Source organism: Cryphonectria parasitica (genome assembly GCF_011745365.1).
Source record: "Cryphonectria parasitica EP155 unplaced genomic scaffold M406scaffold_5, whole genome shotgun sequence".
NCBI classification, from domain to species: Eukaryota; Fungi; Ascomycota; class Sordariomycetes; order Diaporthales; family Cryphonectriaceae; genus Cryphonectria; species Cryphonectria parasitica.
In genome coordinates this window covers 3,463,647-3,478,956 of record NW_024468913.1, presented here as the reverse complement: position 1 = coordinate 3,478,956, position 15,310 = coordinate 3,463,647, and the positions used below count along the sequence as shown (strand labels likewise).

The window sequence follows — 15,310 nt, the reverse complement described above, 5'->3', positions numbered from 1 at the left end:
ACACAGGAATGACAGTGGACTTAACGACTTGTCCTCTCCACTGTTTGCCCACCCTACACCTGGCTGGGAAAGGGATGAGGCGGCGGCGGCGGCGGCGGCGGCGGCGTATCCCCTGCGTTCGTGTCCACGCGCATCCTGGCTGCAGACACGTCCTCGAGCTCCGTGTCGCTTGTTCCACGGCTGCTACTAGCCTGCTTATGACCAGGAGGAGGACCAGGCACACGGTTCTCGGCCACGGCTACAGCCTGGTCGATCTCGTCGAGCTGGGTCGGCTTCATCTCCCAGGTGCACAGGCTGGCGACGAGGCCAGCGACAGCCACCCAGAACATGACCCAGACCATGGTCTGGAAGGAGGCGGAGAAGACGTCCTTGACCATCTCCGCGGCGTCGCCGCCGGCGCCGATCAGGGCCAAGGGGGAGCGGTGCAGGGCGGCGACCTGGGCGGGCGTCAGGCTGCCGTCGATGTCCTCGAGCTTGTTGTTGAAGATGACATTGCAGATGACGAGGCCGACGGCGCCGCCCAGCACGCGCACCTGGGCCATGACGCCCTGCGCCACGGCGTGGTCGCGCCCGGCCGCCTGGATCTTGGTCAGGATGGTGGCCGAGGAGAAGGTCAGGCCGACGCCGAGCCCGAAGATGGCCTGGTAGCCGAACTGAGGGGATACGGGGGACGTGGGCGCGTCAAAGGTTGTGAGCAGGCCTAGGCCGAGGACCTGGAAACAGGCGGCCGCCACAAGCGTTCGCGAGGTGTTGTTCTTCTTCTTGGAGAACGTGCCGCCGAGGATGGAGCCTAACGCTGTGGCGCCTAGCATCGGTAGGAGGTGGACGCCTGCCATCATGCTTGAGTCCTCGTTGACGATCTGGAAGCGCTCGGGGAGGGTGATGATGATGGCTAGGTACGAGTAGCCGGAGAGGAACATGGACCTGAAAGAAGGGGGGGGGGGGTTGGGCATGAGAGTTTAGTTTCAGATTATTATGGAATATGGGGAAACGGAGAAGGTAGAAAAAAAAAAGAAAGAAAGAACAAGGGACTCACAATACAGCTGCCATATAAATCCTATGATACACCAGACGCACTGGGAACACGGGCTCGACTCGAATAGGCAACTGACGAAGGATGAGCTGCCACGCCCAGAACAGCGCCCAACAGACAATCGAGACGATAAAGGTCGTGAGGAACTCGACACTTGTCCAGGCAAAGATCATTGTGCCGGCCTGCTGCAGACTGTAGACCATCAGAACGCAGGCGGAGAGAATGAATATGTTGCCGATGAAGTCGATGCGCCAAAACTCCTTCCAAGGGTGCTGGGCCTTGCCGAAGTTTTGGGGCCAGAGGACGACGAGGCCGAACATGCAACAGAAACCTGCAGGAATACTTGAAGGGGTGGGGACTTGGTCAGTCTTGGGACAAGAGTCACGTTTTGGTGTTTACATGGTTTCAGTCTGGGCAGGGGGAAAGGGGAATAATACAACATACTTCATATAGAAAATCCAGCGCCAGTTGGCAGAAGAAATGGCACCACCCAGTAGGGGACCAAGGACAAAAGATATGGCGAGGGTCATGCCAATGACGATTCCCATCAAGGCATTCTTTCCATGAGGGGCGATTTCGGCGAGGGCGATCTGGGATAGGCTGTAGAGACCTGAGCCGCCCACTCCTTGTAGAGCTCGAAAGACAATCCTGTTATTCAAAGAGGATTCGTCAGCAAACAAAAGATATCATTGTTTAGGAAAAATTCAACAGGAGAACGATAACGTACAGCTGTGACATGGTAGTTGAGAATCCGCAACCGAGAGAGAAGACCGAGAAGATCCACCACGAGAGAAGGAATATGGGAAGACGGCCAAAGTGGTCGGCGAGTTTGGCGAAACCAATAGCGCAGCCTGTGTAAACACTTGTCAGCCTGCCGTAATGAATTGTTCCCTGCCAGCTGAGAGAGAGACTGGTCTTACCTAGATAGGAGAGCAGGTATGCCAACACGACCCAGTACATGTTCGGAAAGTCCTCCAGGTCAGACGCGATCTTGACAAGGGCCGTAGAGACAATCGTGGTATCCATCACGGAGAACAACAAGCCGCCGAGCATACTGGTAGTTAGGTCACCTGTTAGTCCCGCCAAAGGTTCTTTGGGTCGACGGCAAGGAGGAGGAGTACGTACAAGATGATGATGGCCGCTAGCCGGGCGCCACTTAGGATAGGTGGAGGAGATGGGAGGGGAGCTCCCGTATCAAAGCCATTGTTGAGAGGAGCCTCCATTGTGTATTGGTCTCTCTGGTTCATGGAACCAACAAGCAGATCACTGTTGGATGGTGGGAGGCAGAAATCAGAGTTGAACTGTTGGCGATGCATAGCCGGAATGGGTGATTTGTTGAGATAGTAGGAAGATTGTGTCGAGAAAACAGGAGGTCGAGATTGGTTTGTCGTCTGTATATGGAAGCTGGCCCCCAATTGTTGTTGTGAAGGTGGCATGGACCCGCGAGTGAATGTGCCTTCATCGACTGCTGTTGGCGATGAAGGAATGGGTGTCGTTAATTGAGGTTCTCTTGTCCATCCATTATCCTCCCTGGCCGGTTGAAGGCCATGGAGATGCCCCAAGGGGCTCCTCCTCTCCCCTAGTGAGCACATTCAACACCACAGTTGTCTGCTCTGCGAAACTGATAATACCCCCAATCTGATCATCAGGCTGAAGAATATGACGATTAAAAAAGGACACAGCTTGGTTGTCTGTCCTGAACAATAACACAGATTAAAGGGTACTTATCCTTCAAGATATGTTCCAGTAAGAAGATTTCTGGGTGTCTTTCATCCAGAGTGCCAATTGATAGAATGGCCCAGGTTCCTCTTTTATTATGCCCACACCATATTGATCCAACCTCTTCACCCTTTTCCCACGGTCCAAGCTTTCGAAAACGGCAGGTCGGGGAGTCGCCTAATTTCTGCAGGGGATAGCAGAAAGAAGAGGTGGGAAAACCAAGAAAAAAACCAAAGACATCCAACCCGCGAGAGACTCGAGACTCAAGGCTGGCCAGATGCAAGAAGAGATTTTCCCAACTGTCTTTGACTCGAGGCGATTTTCAGATCTCGTCAGACCTTGGGAGCAGCACAGGAGGCACAGAAAAAATAAATAAAAGAGAGGATCGGACAGGAAGACTGCAGCTTTCCAGGCCCCAGATCTGGGGGAGCCTTAACGCCCTTCTTCAATCCCAGACCTCGAGTGGGTGAAATACTCTCTGACAGTGCCACAAGACGGGAGTCCAGCCTATGATGGGTACGGTGCTACGTGATACAGACTCTTGCCCACCCTGCAGCTGGTCGAGTCGCAGAGAAACGATAATGCATGATTATGAGTGGCTTCTCAACGGCCTCGCAGGGCGCTCTGTCAAATTCGAGAAGCCAAGGAACGCCACTTCGCTTGCTTTACCGATTGCCCCCACCATCCGTTCTTTGCTTATATATATTTGGTTTCTTGAGGAGGTTCTCTTTCCTCTTTCACATGTAAATCTCACAGTATTTGCACCATCTCCGTTGATTGATATTTGAAAAAGAGCCTCAAGAACACGTTGGCACTTTGGTCATCCCATGGCTCCCGAAATGTGCACCACCATGTGTTCGGCCCTGCGACATCCACACATGTGCAGATGAACAAGACCACACGACAGGTGGCAAGGCGGGAAAGAGAGACAAGACACAGCTAGACACAACACTTGCGAGCGGGGGGTGCTACGAAGCGAAACGAGGCGACCTCGTCCAGTATCCCAGTTTTGAGGAGGAAAAGATCACGATAGAGAGGATCGAAGGGGTAGTTCGCCCGAGACAGGCTCAAGTAGAAACATTCATGTGATCTGAGCTCCTACCTATTGCACCCACTTCCGAGCCATAGAGGCGAATGCCACAGGACGAGAGAGAGAGAGAGAGAGAGAGCGAGAGAAGTTTGCGGGCTTAATGTGGGACTTAAGGCCGTACTTCCCGCTTCCCCCTGCTCTACTTATACTCATCCACGTTGTACCCAGTGAGAACGGCAAACATGGAACTGGCAGGCCAGGGAGGGACGGGCGGTGGTGCCATTCTGCTCAAAGGTCTGGCTAGTTTGGTTCGCTAAGGGGCCACCATTGCAACCACCCTGTTCGTTGTGCGACGTCGCTGCCAGACAATCATCGGTTACACAGGTTAGCAGACAATGGGCTTGGGTGTGCAGATGAGCCTTTGACACACAGGATCTACGGATCTGTTGATCTGTGATACGACATGTTCGGTGGCGGGTATGCAAGAGGCAATGCCCCGTTCCGTGCTGGGCTTCTAATGACACCAAACCTTGCCGTCATCTGTGTTCATCTGTGGATAGCAAAAGAACTGGCATGGCCATGACGGCAGACGCAGAGAGAGGAAAATCAAAAGGTTGTTTGTCGAGTCGACGTTCTCTTCACTCGGCAGGGAATGATCGTGTCTCGGCACGTGTGAAACCATGCCTCAGACCCCGTTCCCATTCGAGTCAACGACCGAGGTCCGGGACCAGTAGGCATCCTCATCCGCGCGGCTGTGCTTGACCTCGAGTTACCAGAAGGACACGGTGTACCCGAGACCTCACGGGTCACATGATTATTTGGACATACAGCAGGGCCAAGGAATTGTCAGCTGGTGTCTCTCATACGAGACAATTACTGTGGCTCGGTGGAAAGGCTGTCTCGGTAGGACAATGACTTCCTTCACAGATGAATCGTCATAGTTGGGGCCAAGGCCTGATTTCCCTACCGAGACGCGTCACACGATAATTACTCTCGATTGCCAGCTCGAGTGTATCCTTGGGCTTCAAGCATAGCCCTTGTCGTGCTGCTCAACATTGCTGTTCGCCCGGCGATACGTCGGTCCTAAGACTGTGGCTGGACATTACGACTGAGGGTGAGGCAGAACATCACAAGATTGCCTATACCAGCCACTGCAATGAGGATAAATAATCGAGTTTTGGCTATTGATAACTGCTACAACTGGTTCTGATAATAGACATGAAATCACATGCCAGTAAACTGTTCTTGCAGACATGCATCGTCTTCCGACCTGGACGGCCTCCCTTCCCCCCTGAACACGATCCACGAATTTAGCCCATACGGAAGTTTGATCGTTTGACACATTGACACTAGGAGGGAGCTCCTAGATGCAGAACAGTAAGTTAATGAATGCGCAGCAACTCTCGGAATGGTCCGGATGCTCACACTAATTGACTTAGAAAAGTCTGACGGCTCTGAGACTGGACCTCGACATTTTGGAAAGATGTGAGCTTGGCCAGAAGGCCGTACTCGAACGTACCGGCGCCCCGTGCTTTGCGACATTATCGTCAGACTTCTCAAGGAACTTCAACTCCTTTTTCTCAAGGAATCACTGTCTCGATGTTCCCCTGCCAGGCATGTTTGTCCCAGCACATCCTACTAAAGAGACAGAATTTTTAGGTGTAAAATTCAACTTGTAACGCTGGTTCATTTGACTGTTGCTTTGCATCTTCTCTTCCGATTTTCCGCAGTCCTCGTTTTGTACGTTTCACCAGCGAGTTGCTGTCCAATTTCATGCATCTCAAGTCCATCTCGGAAAATCGTTACATCCGACGACCTCGAGCACAACAAACAAACTTAGTGCTCTCGTGGTTTCTTCCTTTCGCGAAATCCTCCAGGGCTCCTTCCATCCTTCCTCTAGCCACCACGATACGCGATCGACACTGATACAGTAACACAACAAACCCCTTGCTTTGACGAGATCATTCTCTTTGTCACGCCAACGGTTTGTCATCGTTCGCAAACACCATCTTTCTCCTCAGAAGGTGGACTGTTTGGCACGCCATGCCTTTACTACTTTGCTTTTGCTGTTCTGTTTTATTGTTTACTTTGTACTGCTGAAGGACTGGAGGGTGACGGGAAGGCGCATAATCTTGCAGCCTCGATGCTGGTGTCTGGCATCTGTCAACAACCGACTGCACTGAGCTGGAGTTTGGTACACGAGACCAGCGGGAGCCGTGACCAAGCCATGAAGGGGATGATGACATTAAGATATCCCTCCTGGGAGGCTTTGCTCCGACTCCTCACCAATACCAGGTACGCCAGCCTATTTCGCCATGCCCAATCCGTCTGACGGACTCACCGCTAGACCGTCTTCTCCTACCTTACTTGCAGAACCTTGTTGTCATCTGCAAGGTCCCGTCCTAGCCTGGATCGCGATGTTTCGTTGGACAACCTTGAGAGCCTCACCGGCTGGAAACCCACTTCGAATTGGCTGAGAGTGTCCAACATTTCCGCGGGAATTCATCATGAATAGAGACTGATTCCACAGTGCCCAAATGCCAGAGCAGACCCTCGACTTCCTCTCGCTCGATTGGACAAGATCAAACTGGTTCCGAGGCTGTTTCCGATGGACTCAGACGCTTCTCTGCCGAATATCCGCATAAATTGACAAAGACCCAACCCTGGCCGGCTCATCTCGTCGTCATATAACACTGTGTGAGTGCCCAGCGGCTTTCAACGCATGACTGGTCTTGGTTCACGCCGCCCAGAGGCCGGCCCTGAACCGAACGTAGTCATGAAAGTCTTCCCCCGCGTTTCTTTGCAATGGGCATCTCCCCACGCGCTAGCTTTGGGACAAAACGAAGATCGAACCCTCTTCAACGAGGGTCACGGGCCTTTGGACACCTGTCAGCTGATGTCTAGTGTCCGCCGGTGCGGTCACAGACGTTGAGGAGCCGCTAACAGTGGGAGATGCTTGGTACAGCGTGGGCTCATGGGCCGCGTTGACGAAAAGATCTAGAAAAAGAACCGCCTCATATCAGATTTGCCGCTGCCAGGCAATATTTAGCGGCTGCCATGGACAACCATTCTTTCTCCACAGCACAGAAGACAGAGAAGGGCAAAGCTAACGTCTGCGTGTGTGCGTGTGTGTGTATGTGGACAATGCAAACTATCAAGCTGAGTTATGGGTCTCATTCTTGGTTCCACCCCCCTTCCCTCAAGGTAGGTTTGGCTGCTTGCAAGTCATCGATCTGTGTCTTTGTCCTCCTGATGGTTGTGTTCTGCATCTTTCCTCCTATTCGTTCTCTTGTGTGCTGATGGTATGATTATTGTTCAGCTTCTGATGCGGGGTTTTGGCAGTCCAAACCATTCCTTGGTGCTCTTTCCAGCCGCAACTTTCTTTCTTTTGCCGGGTACTGCAAGAAGAAACAATTCCTCTCATGCATGCACATGGCTACTTGCATATGGGAGGCAAGTTCTTAGTACCTCGGAAATTCCTGCAAGCCTGGATGTCCAATATCATCCCAATGGACGGCTTCAGGGAGCAGAGAGTTCTGTTGTCGAGCGAGCGGCCTTCCTATCGTCTTTCTTGCTTTTTTGGCGCTGGTCAATATCTGCCGTGCCATACTTCATCGATCTGTGTGGCCCGTTCGGTTTAGAGCCTGCTTACCCCGAGGGTCGTCATCATCGTCATCTTTCGGACACTGGCTGAGCGAGGGATCCTCAGGGGAGGGGAACTAACTGTGAATTCTGGCCAGCGGGGGAGGATCGTAGGTTTAGATCCCGTGCGTCCCCGCTACACCACGATCCAGTCTTTCGCAGTCTAGGCCCCATCGTCTCATCGCCTATCTAGCCTGAAAGTTGGGCTCACCTTTTCAGTGGACAATGACAGCGGGTTGACACGGGTATATAACATCGCCACAAGTCATATTTGGTGCTGAGGTCGGCTGGGCTTACGACGGCTTGACTTTCTGAACCACCTCTGGGGGAAACTTTGTGAAGATCTACTGCGAGCTCTGGATCAGAAGCCACCTCAACTGTCTCTCTCTTGCGAGCCTTCAAATGCTGCTGCAGTGCTGTAAGTGGGCGAACACTTACATGAATGGTGGGGCTAGAAGTTTTGGGTTTTCACTAATATCTCACCCGCCGAGAGGCCAAGCCAGAAACTGTTGCCTATCGATCTCTATTGAGCTGGAAATTCAATTCACGCTACCTTGTCGGCATAGTACATAACCGGCTTCAGATTACATATCAACTTCACTCTTGGGCCAGAAATTCACGTACTCAGTACAACACAGTGAATGTCAAGCAGCTTCTCCGATACTTGTTGTCAAAGTAGCTATTACTACATCAACCCAGCGCTGGACCTTTGGTGTATTTAACCCTTCACCCAGTCTTTCTCTCTCTGCAAACGACTCCAGCTTACACTCAACTTCAATCCGTTTTCACCAACGCCCATGCTGGCTCTTTGGGTCGCAACGCACGCACACCTATTCCCCATACCTCACACCCTCTTTCCATCTCACATCCCAGACATCCAGCCCTTTCAGTCCCACTACGGCTCTTGTCGTTAAAGGGTCGAGATATACTCACCAAGTCCACGATGGATCATGATCCAGATCCAGACAAGGTCATGCCTATCGCCGTGGTAGGCATGGCCTGTCGATTTCCCGGCGATGGTGAGGATGTCGAGTCTCTCTTTGAGATGTTGCAGAAGGGCGACAGCGCCTGGTCTGAATTCCCAGCCGACCGCGTCAACATCGATGGCTTCTACCACCCGAGCGGAAGTAGACAGGGCTCCATCGGCTTCAAAGGCGCGCATTTCCTCAAGGGCAACATCAAGGCATTCGACGCGTCCTTTTTCAACATCTCACAGACAGAGGCACAGGCCATCGACCCGCAGCAGCGCCTTTTGCTGGAGGTCACATACCAGGCTCTCGAGAATGGTAAGTCCATGGAATGCGTTTTGATTTGTTCTTTACTTTCACCATTGGCGCAGCACAGCAGTTGCTAATGAATTTTTACATGCAGCTGGATACTCAAAAGAGTCTCTTGATCTATCAGAGACGTCAGTCAACGTCGGCACATTCGTCAAAGGTATATAGGCCCTGCCCATCGCAACACATTGATTCATCAAGTATCAAAGCACAGTGATGGCTAATCACTCCTATTTTCTCTCTCCCCACTCTTCAGACTACGAGCAAGTTGTTCTTCGTGACTCAGACTGGGCACCCCAGTACGCAGCCACAGGCACAGGTAATGCCATCCTTGCCAACCGCATCTCGTATCAATTCAATCTCCGCGGGCCCAGCCAGACTGTCGACACGGGCTGCAGCGCCAGCCTCGTGGGGGTACACAATGGCTGCCAGGACCTACGGACGGGACGGGCCGATCTTGCCATTGCCGCGGGCGTCGGCATGATTCTCACCCCTGCAACCATGATGCCCATGACAGCACTGAACTTCCTTGGCAAGGATGGCAAATGCTATACCTTTACAAACAAGGCAGAAGGCTACGGGCGCGGTGAGGGGGTGGGTGTGGTGGTTCTGAAGCGGCTCGACGATGCGCTGAGGGACAATGATACCATTCGCGCGGTGATCCGAGGGTCCAGAGTCAACCAAGATGGCAAAACGCCTGGTATCACCATGCCCAGCGCCGCTGCACAGCTGTCCAACATCAAGGCCGTCTACAAGGAGGCGGGACTCGCGGTCGACCAGACTGCTTTTGTCGAGTGCCACGGTACAGGCACACCAGCAGGCGATCCCAAGGAGACCTTTGCCGTTTCTAAGGCGTTCTGCAGCAATCGCGACGCCGACGACCCCATCTACGTCGGGTCCATCAAGCCCAACGTTGGTCACCTGGAGGGCGCAGCTGGTGTTGCTGGGCTGATCAAGGCGGTCATGGCTGTGGAGAGGGGCAAAATTCCTAAGAATCTCTACTTCGACCCCTCCATCAGCAACCCCGAAATACATTTTGAAGAGTGGAAAGTGAAGGTAGGCATGAAGTTACGTTGGGAATCCCATGCTTATGTAATACGGATAAGGCTGACTTTCCTCCCTCCTCCCTCTTGTCTCTCTCTCTTTCTTAGGTTCCCACCAAGCTCACATCCTGGCCCAAGGATGGTCTTCGACGAGCAAGTGTCAACTGCTTTGGCTTTGGCGGAACGAATGCCCACATTATCCTCGACGATGCTGGCACGTATCTCTCCCAGCGAGCCTTGCCTGGCAACCACCGATCTGTGCCCACGACTGAAGGCAGCAGCACTGTCAATAGGAAACAAAAGACCTTTGCCAGCACGCAGCTGTGCCTCATCTCGTCCCATGAGAAGAATGGCATCGCCAAGATCACTGAAGGCCATGCGCCCTTCATCGCCAGTCATGCTGAAGATGCCAGCATCCTCGCCGACTACGCCTATACTTTATCCCGTCGTTCCACGCTCGAGTACAGGACCTTCGTTGTCGCCCAGTCGGCACAGCGACTAGCTGCGCGGCTCAGCGACCCAGAAGCCTACAAGATCCAACGCTTCGCTGCCGATAATACCGGCAAACCCAAGTTTGCCATGGTCTTCTGCGGCCAGGGCGCCCAGTGGCACGCCATGGGCCGCGAGCTGATGGAGTTCGAGCCTTTCTGCAACAGCCTTGTTGGCGCCTCAAAGTACCTGTCCAAGATCGTCGGTAGCGACTTCGATCTCCTGAGAGAGCTCCAGCAAGATGATCCTGCCCTCAGCCGCATCCACGAGCCCAAGTTTGCCCAGCCTGCGACTACGGCAGTACAGGTTGCCCTTGTCGACCTGCTGAGGGCTTCCAAAATCTGTCCTGAGGCTGTGGTCGGTCATTCCTCTGGTGAGATTGCAGCTGCTTACGCCGCTGGTTACCTCGCTAGGGAGGACGCGTGGCTCATCGCCTTTCGACGCGGACAGTATGCCAACTCCATTGTGCACCGGCACACCGCGATCAAAGGTCAAATGATAGCCGTGGGTCTCTCAGCTGCTGAGGCCAGGAAGTATGTCAAGGCGGTCGCCCCTGGGTCTGTTGTGATCGCCTGCGAAAACAGCCCTGCGTCTGTCACTCTGTCTGGCGATGAAGAGCAGATTCTTCACATCGCTGACATGCTGGCTGCCGATCATGTGTGGTACACAGTGCTGGCTGTCACGACCGCCTACCACTCTCATCACATGCGGCTTGTCGAAGAAGAATACAAGCAGTCGCTCCAGGGCATCACTCCGTTGACGAGCAACCAAGGCCCCAAGATGTTCTCGTCCGTGACTGGAGAGATTGTTGACGGCGCCCTGCTTGATGCGAGTTACTGGTCTGCCAACTTGGTCTCGCCTGTGCTCTACAACCAGGCCTTCTCCGCCATGTACAAGGCCGTGAAACCCAAGTTTGTCATTGAGGTCAGCCCATCTGTGACGCTGAACCGACCAATCCGGGAGATTGTCAGCGCGATTGACTCCAGGAAGAGCAAGGAATTTTGCTGCATTCCTCTGCTCAAGTATAATCACCAAGCCTCAGTCACGATGCTTGAGGCTCTGGGGGAGATCTGGTCGCGGGGTGTTCCTTTAGAGCTCTCCTGGGTGTGGAAGAGCAAGGAGGGTTTCCTGCCGCAGGTTCTTGTCGATCTGCCTCCCTATCCTTTCAATCACTCCAAGTCCTACTGGTTTGAGTCACACCTGGGCACCGCCCTTCGTTTCCGCAAGCATGGCCGCGAGGACCTGATCGGCGCGCCTCTTGTTGAATCAACACCACAGGACCCTCGATGGCGCGGCTTCTTCAGACTTGAAGAGAACCCCTGGTTGGCAGACCACCAAGTCCAGAAGACCATCATCTACCCGGCCTCTGGTCTTCTCACTATGGCCCTGGAAGCTGCAAGACAGTGTAGCGAACCATCACTCTCAGTGGACGCATACCAGATCTCCAATTTTAACATCATCAAGCCGGTCATCATACCAGCAGGGCCGCACGGCTTGGAACACATTCTCAACACCAAGGTGATGAAGGTTCCCTCGCCTGACGCGACGCACTGCTCGACTGTCTACTCTTTCTCAATAATGACGAGGACAGAGTATGGACACTGGCAGGAGAACGCAGAAGGTCTCTTTACCATCTTCTACAGCGGTAAGGCTACTGGCGTGCCAGGTCAGGCGATGTTTCACGGGGAGGACCACCACGGCACCTACCAGCAGCTCAGTTCTGAGTGCACCCGGACCATCAACCCTCGACAGCTCTACGAGCGTCTGGATGGGATTGGCCTGAACTATGGCCCCATGTTCCAAAACATTGTTGCCCTTTCCAAGAGTCAGCGGGCCTGCACCAGTATTGTCCGCATACCAGATACAAAGTCCAAGATGCCTGCACAGTTCGAGTATGACCACCTGATCCACCCCGCGACCCTCGACACCATGTTTCAAACTGTCTTTGCGATTGGAGACTCTACCATGGTACCCTCCTATATCCGCCAGATCACCTTTTCCCCAGGCATGCTCCGCGGTGCCGGTGCGAAGTTTCATGGTTATGCGACTGCCCAGCTCAAGGGGTTTAGAGAGGCGCAGGCTGATATTGTCATGTCTGATGCGACATTCAGCAAGCCCATGGTTGTCGTCAAGGGGATGGAGTTTGTCAAAATCTCCTCCGACGCCTCGAGCTTTCTGCCGAGCAACCGAAATCTGTGCAGCGAGATGTTCTGGCATGATCTAGGGCCTGTGCCTTCATACACGAATGGCACGACTGCTGTCGACGAGGGGAAAACGGGCATTCTTTTGCTTCCAGACGGCAACATCTCGGCGGAACTAACCCTTGTGCTCCGTCATCTTGCGCTGCCGAGTCTTGAGCCCGTTCGCCTGTCACAGCTGTCCGAGCAGCACATGCACCAGCTTTGTATTTCCCTCGTCGAGATTGATCAGTCCCTCCTGTTCGACATGCAGCCCCAGACGTTTTCTCTGCTCAAAAAGGTTCTGACGGCCACAAGCGGCCTGCTCTGGGTCACGACGGGTGCTCAGAATGCGGTCGACAACCCCGCCAAGGCGCCTTTCTACGGTCTGGCCAGGACCATCCGCTCGGAGGACTCGTCGAAACGCATTGTCACTCTGGATCTCGGTACCATTCAGAGCCAGGGCGAAGCTGCCCTGTCGGCGTCGGCGTCTGCAATCACATGGGTATTCAAGTCTTCCTTTGTCAAGCCTAATCTGGACATTATTCCTGAAGTTGAATACTCTCTGCGTGATCGCAGGCTTTTCGGTGCTCGCTTGCGTCCTCTGGAAGCACTGAACAACGTCATCGAAAAAGGGGATGATGAAGCGATCCAGATCCAGAAGTTGACTTTGGAGAAGATCGAAGGCCCTGTCGAAGTCAAAGTTGGCCATGTCACTGACATCAAGAGCACATATTTTGTGACTGACGCGTCGGTCCAACGACCTCTAGGCGCCAACGAAGTCCGCATCACGGTCGATAGCACCCACTTGTTCCCCATTGATCTTGAAACCATCATGGGCAAGAGCAGCGAGAGTGTTTTGGGCGCTGACGTCGTCGGCACGGTGACAGAGATGGGGAACAACGTCACTGGTCTCCCTATCGGCAGCCTTGTGATTGCTCTGGCGCGAAGCACCATCAAAACCTCCATTATTTTGAACCAAAGCTTCGTTCATAAGCTTCAAGATCGGTCATCAATCCGGGGTTTGAGCCCGACTGCTTTGGTCACTGCCTACTATGGGCTCACCACGGTCGGATGCATCTCCTCGGGAGATATGGTCTTCGTCGATCGTGCTTGCGGCCCATACGGCGACGCAGTCCTTCGCCTCTCCAAGGCTCTTGGAGCAACCACCTTCGTTGGCGTCCTGAATGCAGAGGAAAAAGACTTCATCCACACCAATTACGACATTCCCATGGACTGCATCATCGACACGACCAACGATCGCTTCCCTGACGAGATCATGCGTCTGACAGGAGGAGCTGGCGTGGAACTGTTCTTCTCGCCATCCCCTGCCCACCTCGATCTGAGCTCGCAATGCGTCGCCACGAATGGCCACCTCTTTCTGATCGTCAACGCCAATGCGACCATGTTAACCACAGCTGTCATCCCTCAACACGCCAACATCTCCTTCCACAAGTTTGACCTCTTTGCTCTGCTTGAGAAGCGCCAAAAGGTCTTTTCCAAGGCGTGGTCAGAGGTACTCGAGCTGCAACTCTCAGGCCAGCTCGGGAAGTGTCCCGACAGCCTCGTGCTCGAGGAACGCGTGGAGCACCTAGATGATCTCTGGGAGACCATGTCTGCCAGGCCTGGCCGACATCTGAACACTGTGACTTTTACAGACAGTTCTGTGGTTCGTCTGGGCACAAACCCTCTCAAGCCAGTGTCTTTGGATCCCAATGCGACCTACGTCTTAGCCGGCGGTCTGGGCGGGCTGGGCAAGGCAGCGGCCGAAATGATGGTCTGCCGTGGTGCTCGCTACTTGCTCTTCCTGTCACGATCTGGTGCCAAAGCCCTCAAGGACGTCGATTTCCTGGAGTCACTGTCACAACGTGGCGTTCTTGCCAAGGCCCTTGCTGTGGATATCTGCCACGAGGAGGCCCTCCGACAGGCCCTCGCCAGCGCCGACATGCCACCCATCAAGGGTGCTATGCAATGCGCTGCTGTCATCGCCGACGCCGTGTGGGAGAAGATGACGTACGAGGAGTGGTCTGCCACGACACGTCCCAAGATCGTAGGCTCGTGGAATCTGCACCAGGTCCTGCCGCAGGATATGGACTTTTTCATCTTCCTGTCGTCGGCATCAGGTGTCATCGGCAACCGCGGCCAGGGAAATTACGCAGCTGGCAATTGCTATCAGGACGCGCTGGCCTGGCACCGTGCCTCCAAGGGAATGCACTCGGTCTCGATTGACCTTGGACCAGTCGCAGGCGCGGGCATGCTCGAGGACGACGACGCCACCTGCGCCAAGCTCAAGGCCAGCGGCTTCTTCATGGTGCTTCTGGAAGACTACCTCTTCCTCGTCGAGCGTGCCATGTGTGGCGGCCACGGCGGCCCTCTCTCACTGCCGCCGCAGGTCGTCACTGGTGTCGGCACAGGGGGGCTCATTCTTCAGAACGAGGTCTCGGACCCGTACTGGGCCGAGACGAAGCTGTTCGAGCTCCTGAACCAGATCGACCAGCCCCAGGCCCCATCCGACGACAGTAGCCGCGGCATGTCGCCTACTACAACCATCACCACCAATGGGTCCTTCTCGTCGCAGTCGTCCCAAAACAGCGGCCGCGCCCTGGCCCTGGCCCTCCGGCACGCGGACGGCCTGGATGATGCGTGCGAGGTGGTGCTGCGCGGCTGCATCAACTACCTGTCGGCGTCTCTCAGTATGTCTTCGGCCGACATGGACGCCGACAAGAGCCTGACGGCGTACGGGGTGGACTCGCTCGTGACCTCCAGCTTCCGAAGCTGGATCTTCAAGAACTTGGGCGTCAAGATCACGGACATGGAGGTCATCGGGGCTGCGAGTATCATGGAGCTTGCCAGGAGCATTGCGGAGAAGGGAGGCTGGGGTGTTTAAGAGAGAGAAAAGG

The 15,310-nt window shown here is 54.2% G+C and overlaps 2 protein-coding genes across 2 annotated transcripts; one reads left to right on the top strand and one right to left on the bottom strand.

Annotated features, from left to right (window-relative positions):
* Nucleotides 1-53: 53 nt before the first annotated feature.
* On the bottom strand, nucleotides 54-2,086 carry M406DRAFT_340507 (MFS general substrate transporter; the record flags this gene model as incomplete). Its single annotated transcript, XM_040921560.1, has 6 exons — nucleotides 54-191; nucleotides 243-924; nucleotides 1,037-1,375; nucleotides 1,478-1,681; nucleotides 1,761-1,884; nucleotides 1,954-2,086. 6 exons carry the CDS (start codon nucleotides 2,084-2,086, stop codon nucleotides 54-56), a joined length of 1,620 nt encoding a protein of 539 aa, XP_040775970.1.
* A 6,311-nt stretch (nucleotides 2,087-8,397) lies between these two features.
* Nucleotides 8,398-15,297, top strand: M406DRAFT_42237 (uncharacterized protein; the record flags this gene model as incomplete). Its single annotated transcript, XM_040924187.1, has 5 exons — nucleotides 8,398-8,710; nucleotides 8,796-8,861; nucleotides 8,958-9,757; nucleotides 9,853-14,942; nucleotides 15,003-15,297. 5 exons carry the CDS (start codon nucleotides 8,398-8,400, stop codon nucleotides 15,295-15,297), a joined length of 6,564 nt encoding a protein of 2,187 aa, XP_040776215.1.
* Nucleotides 15,298-15,310: the final 13 nt, after the last annotated feature.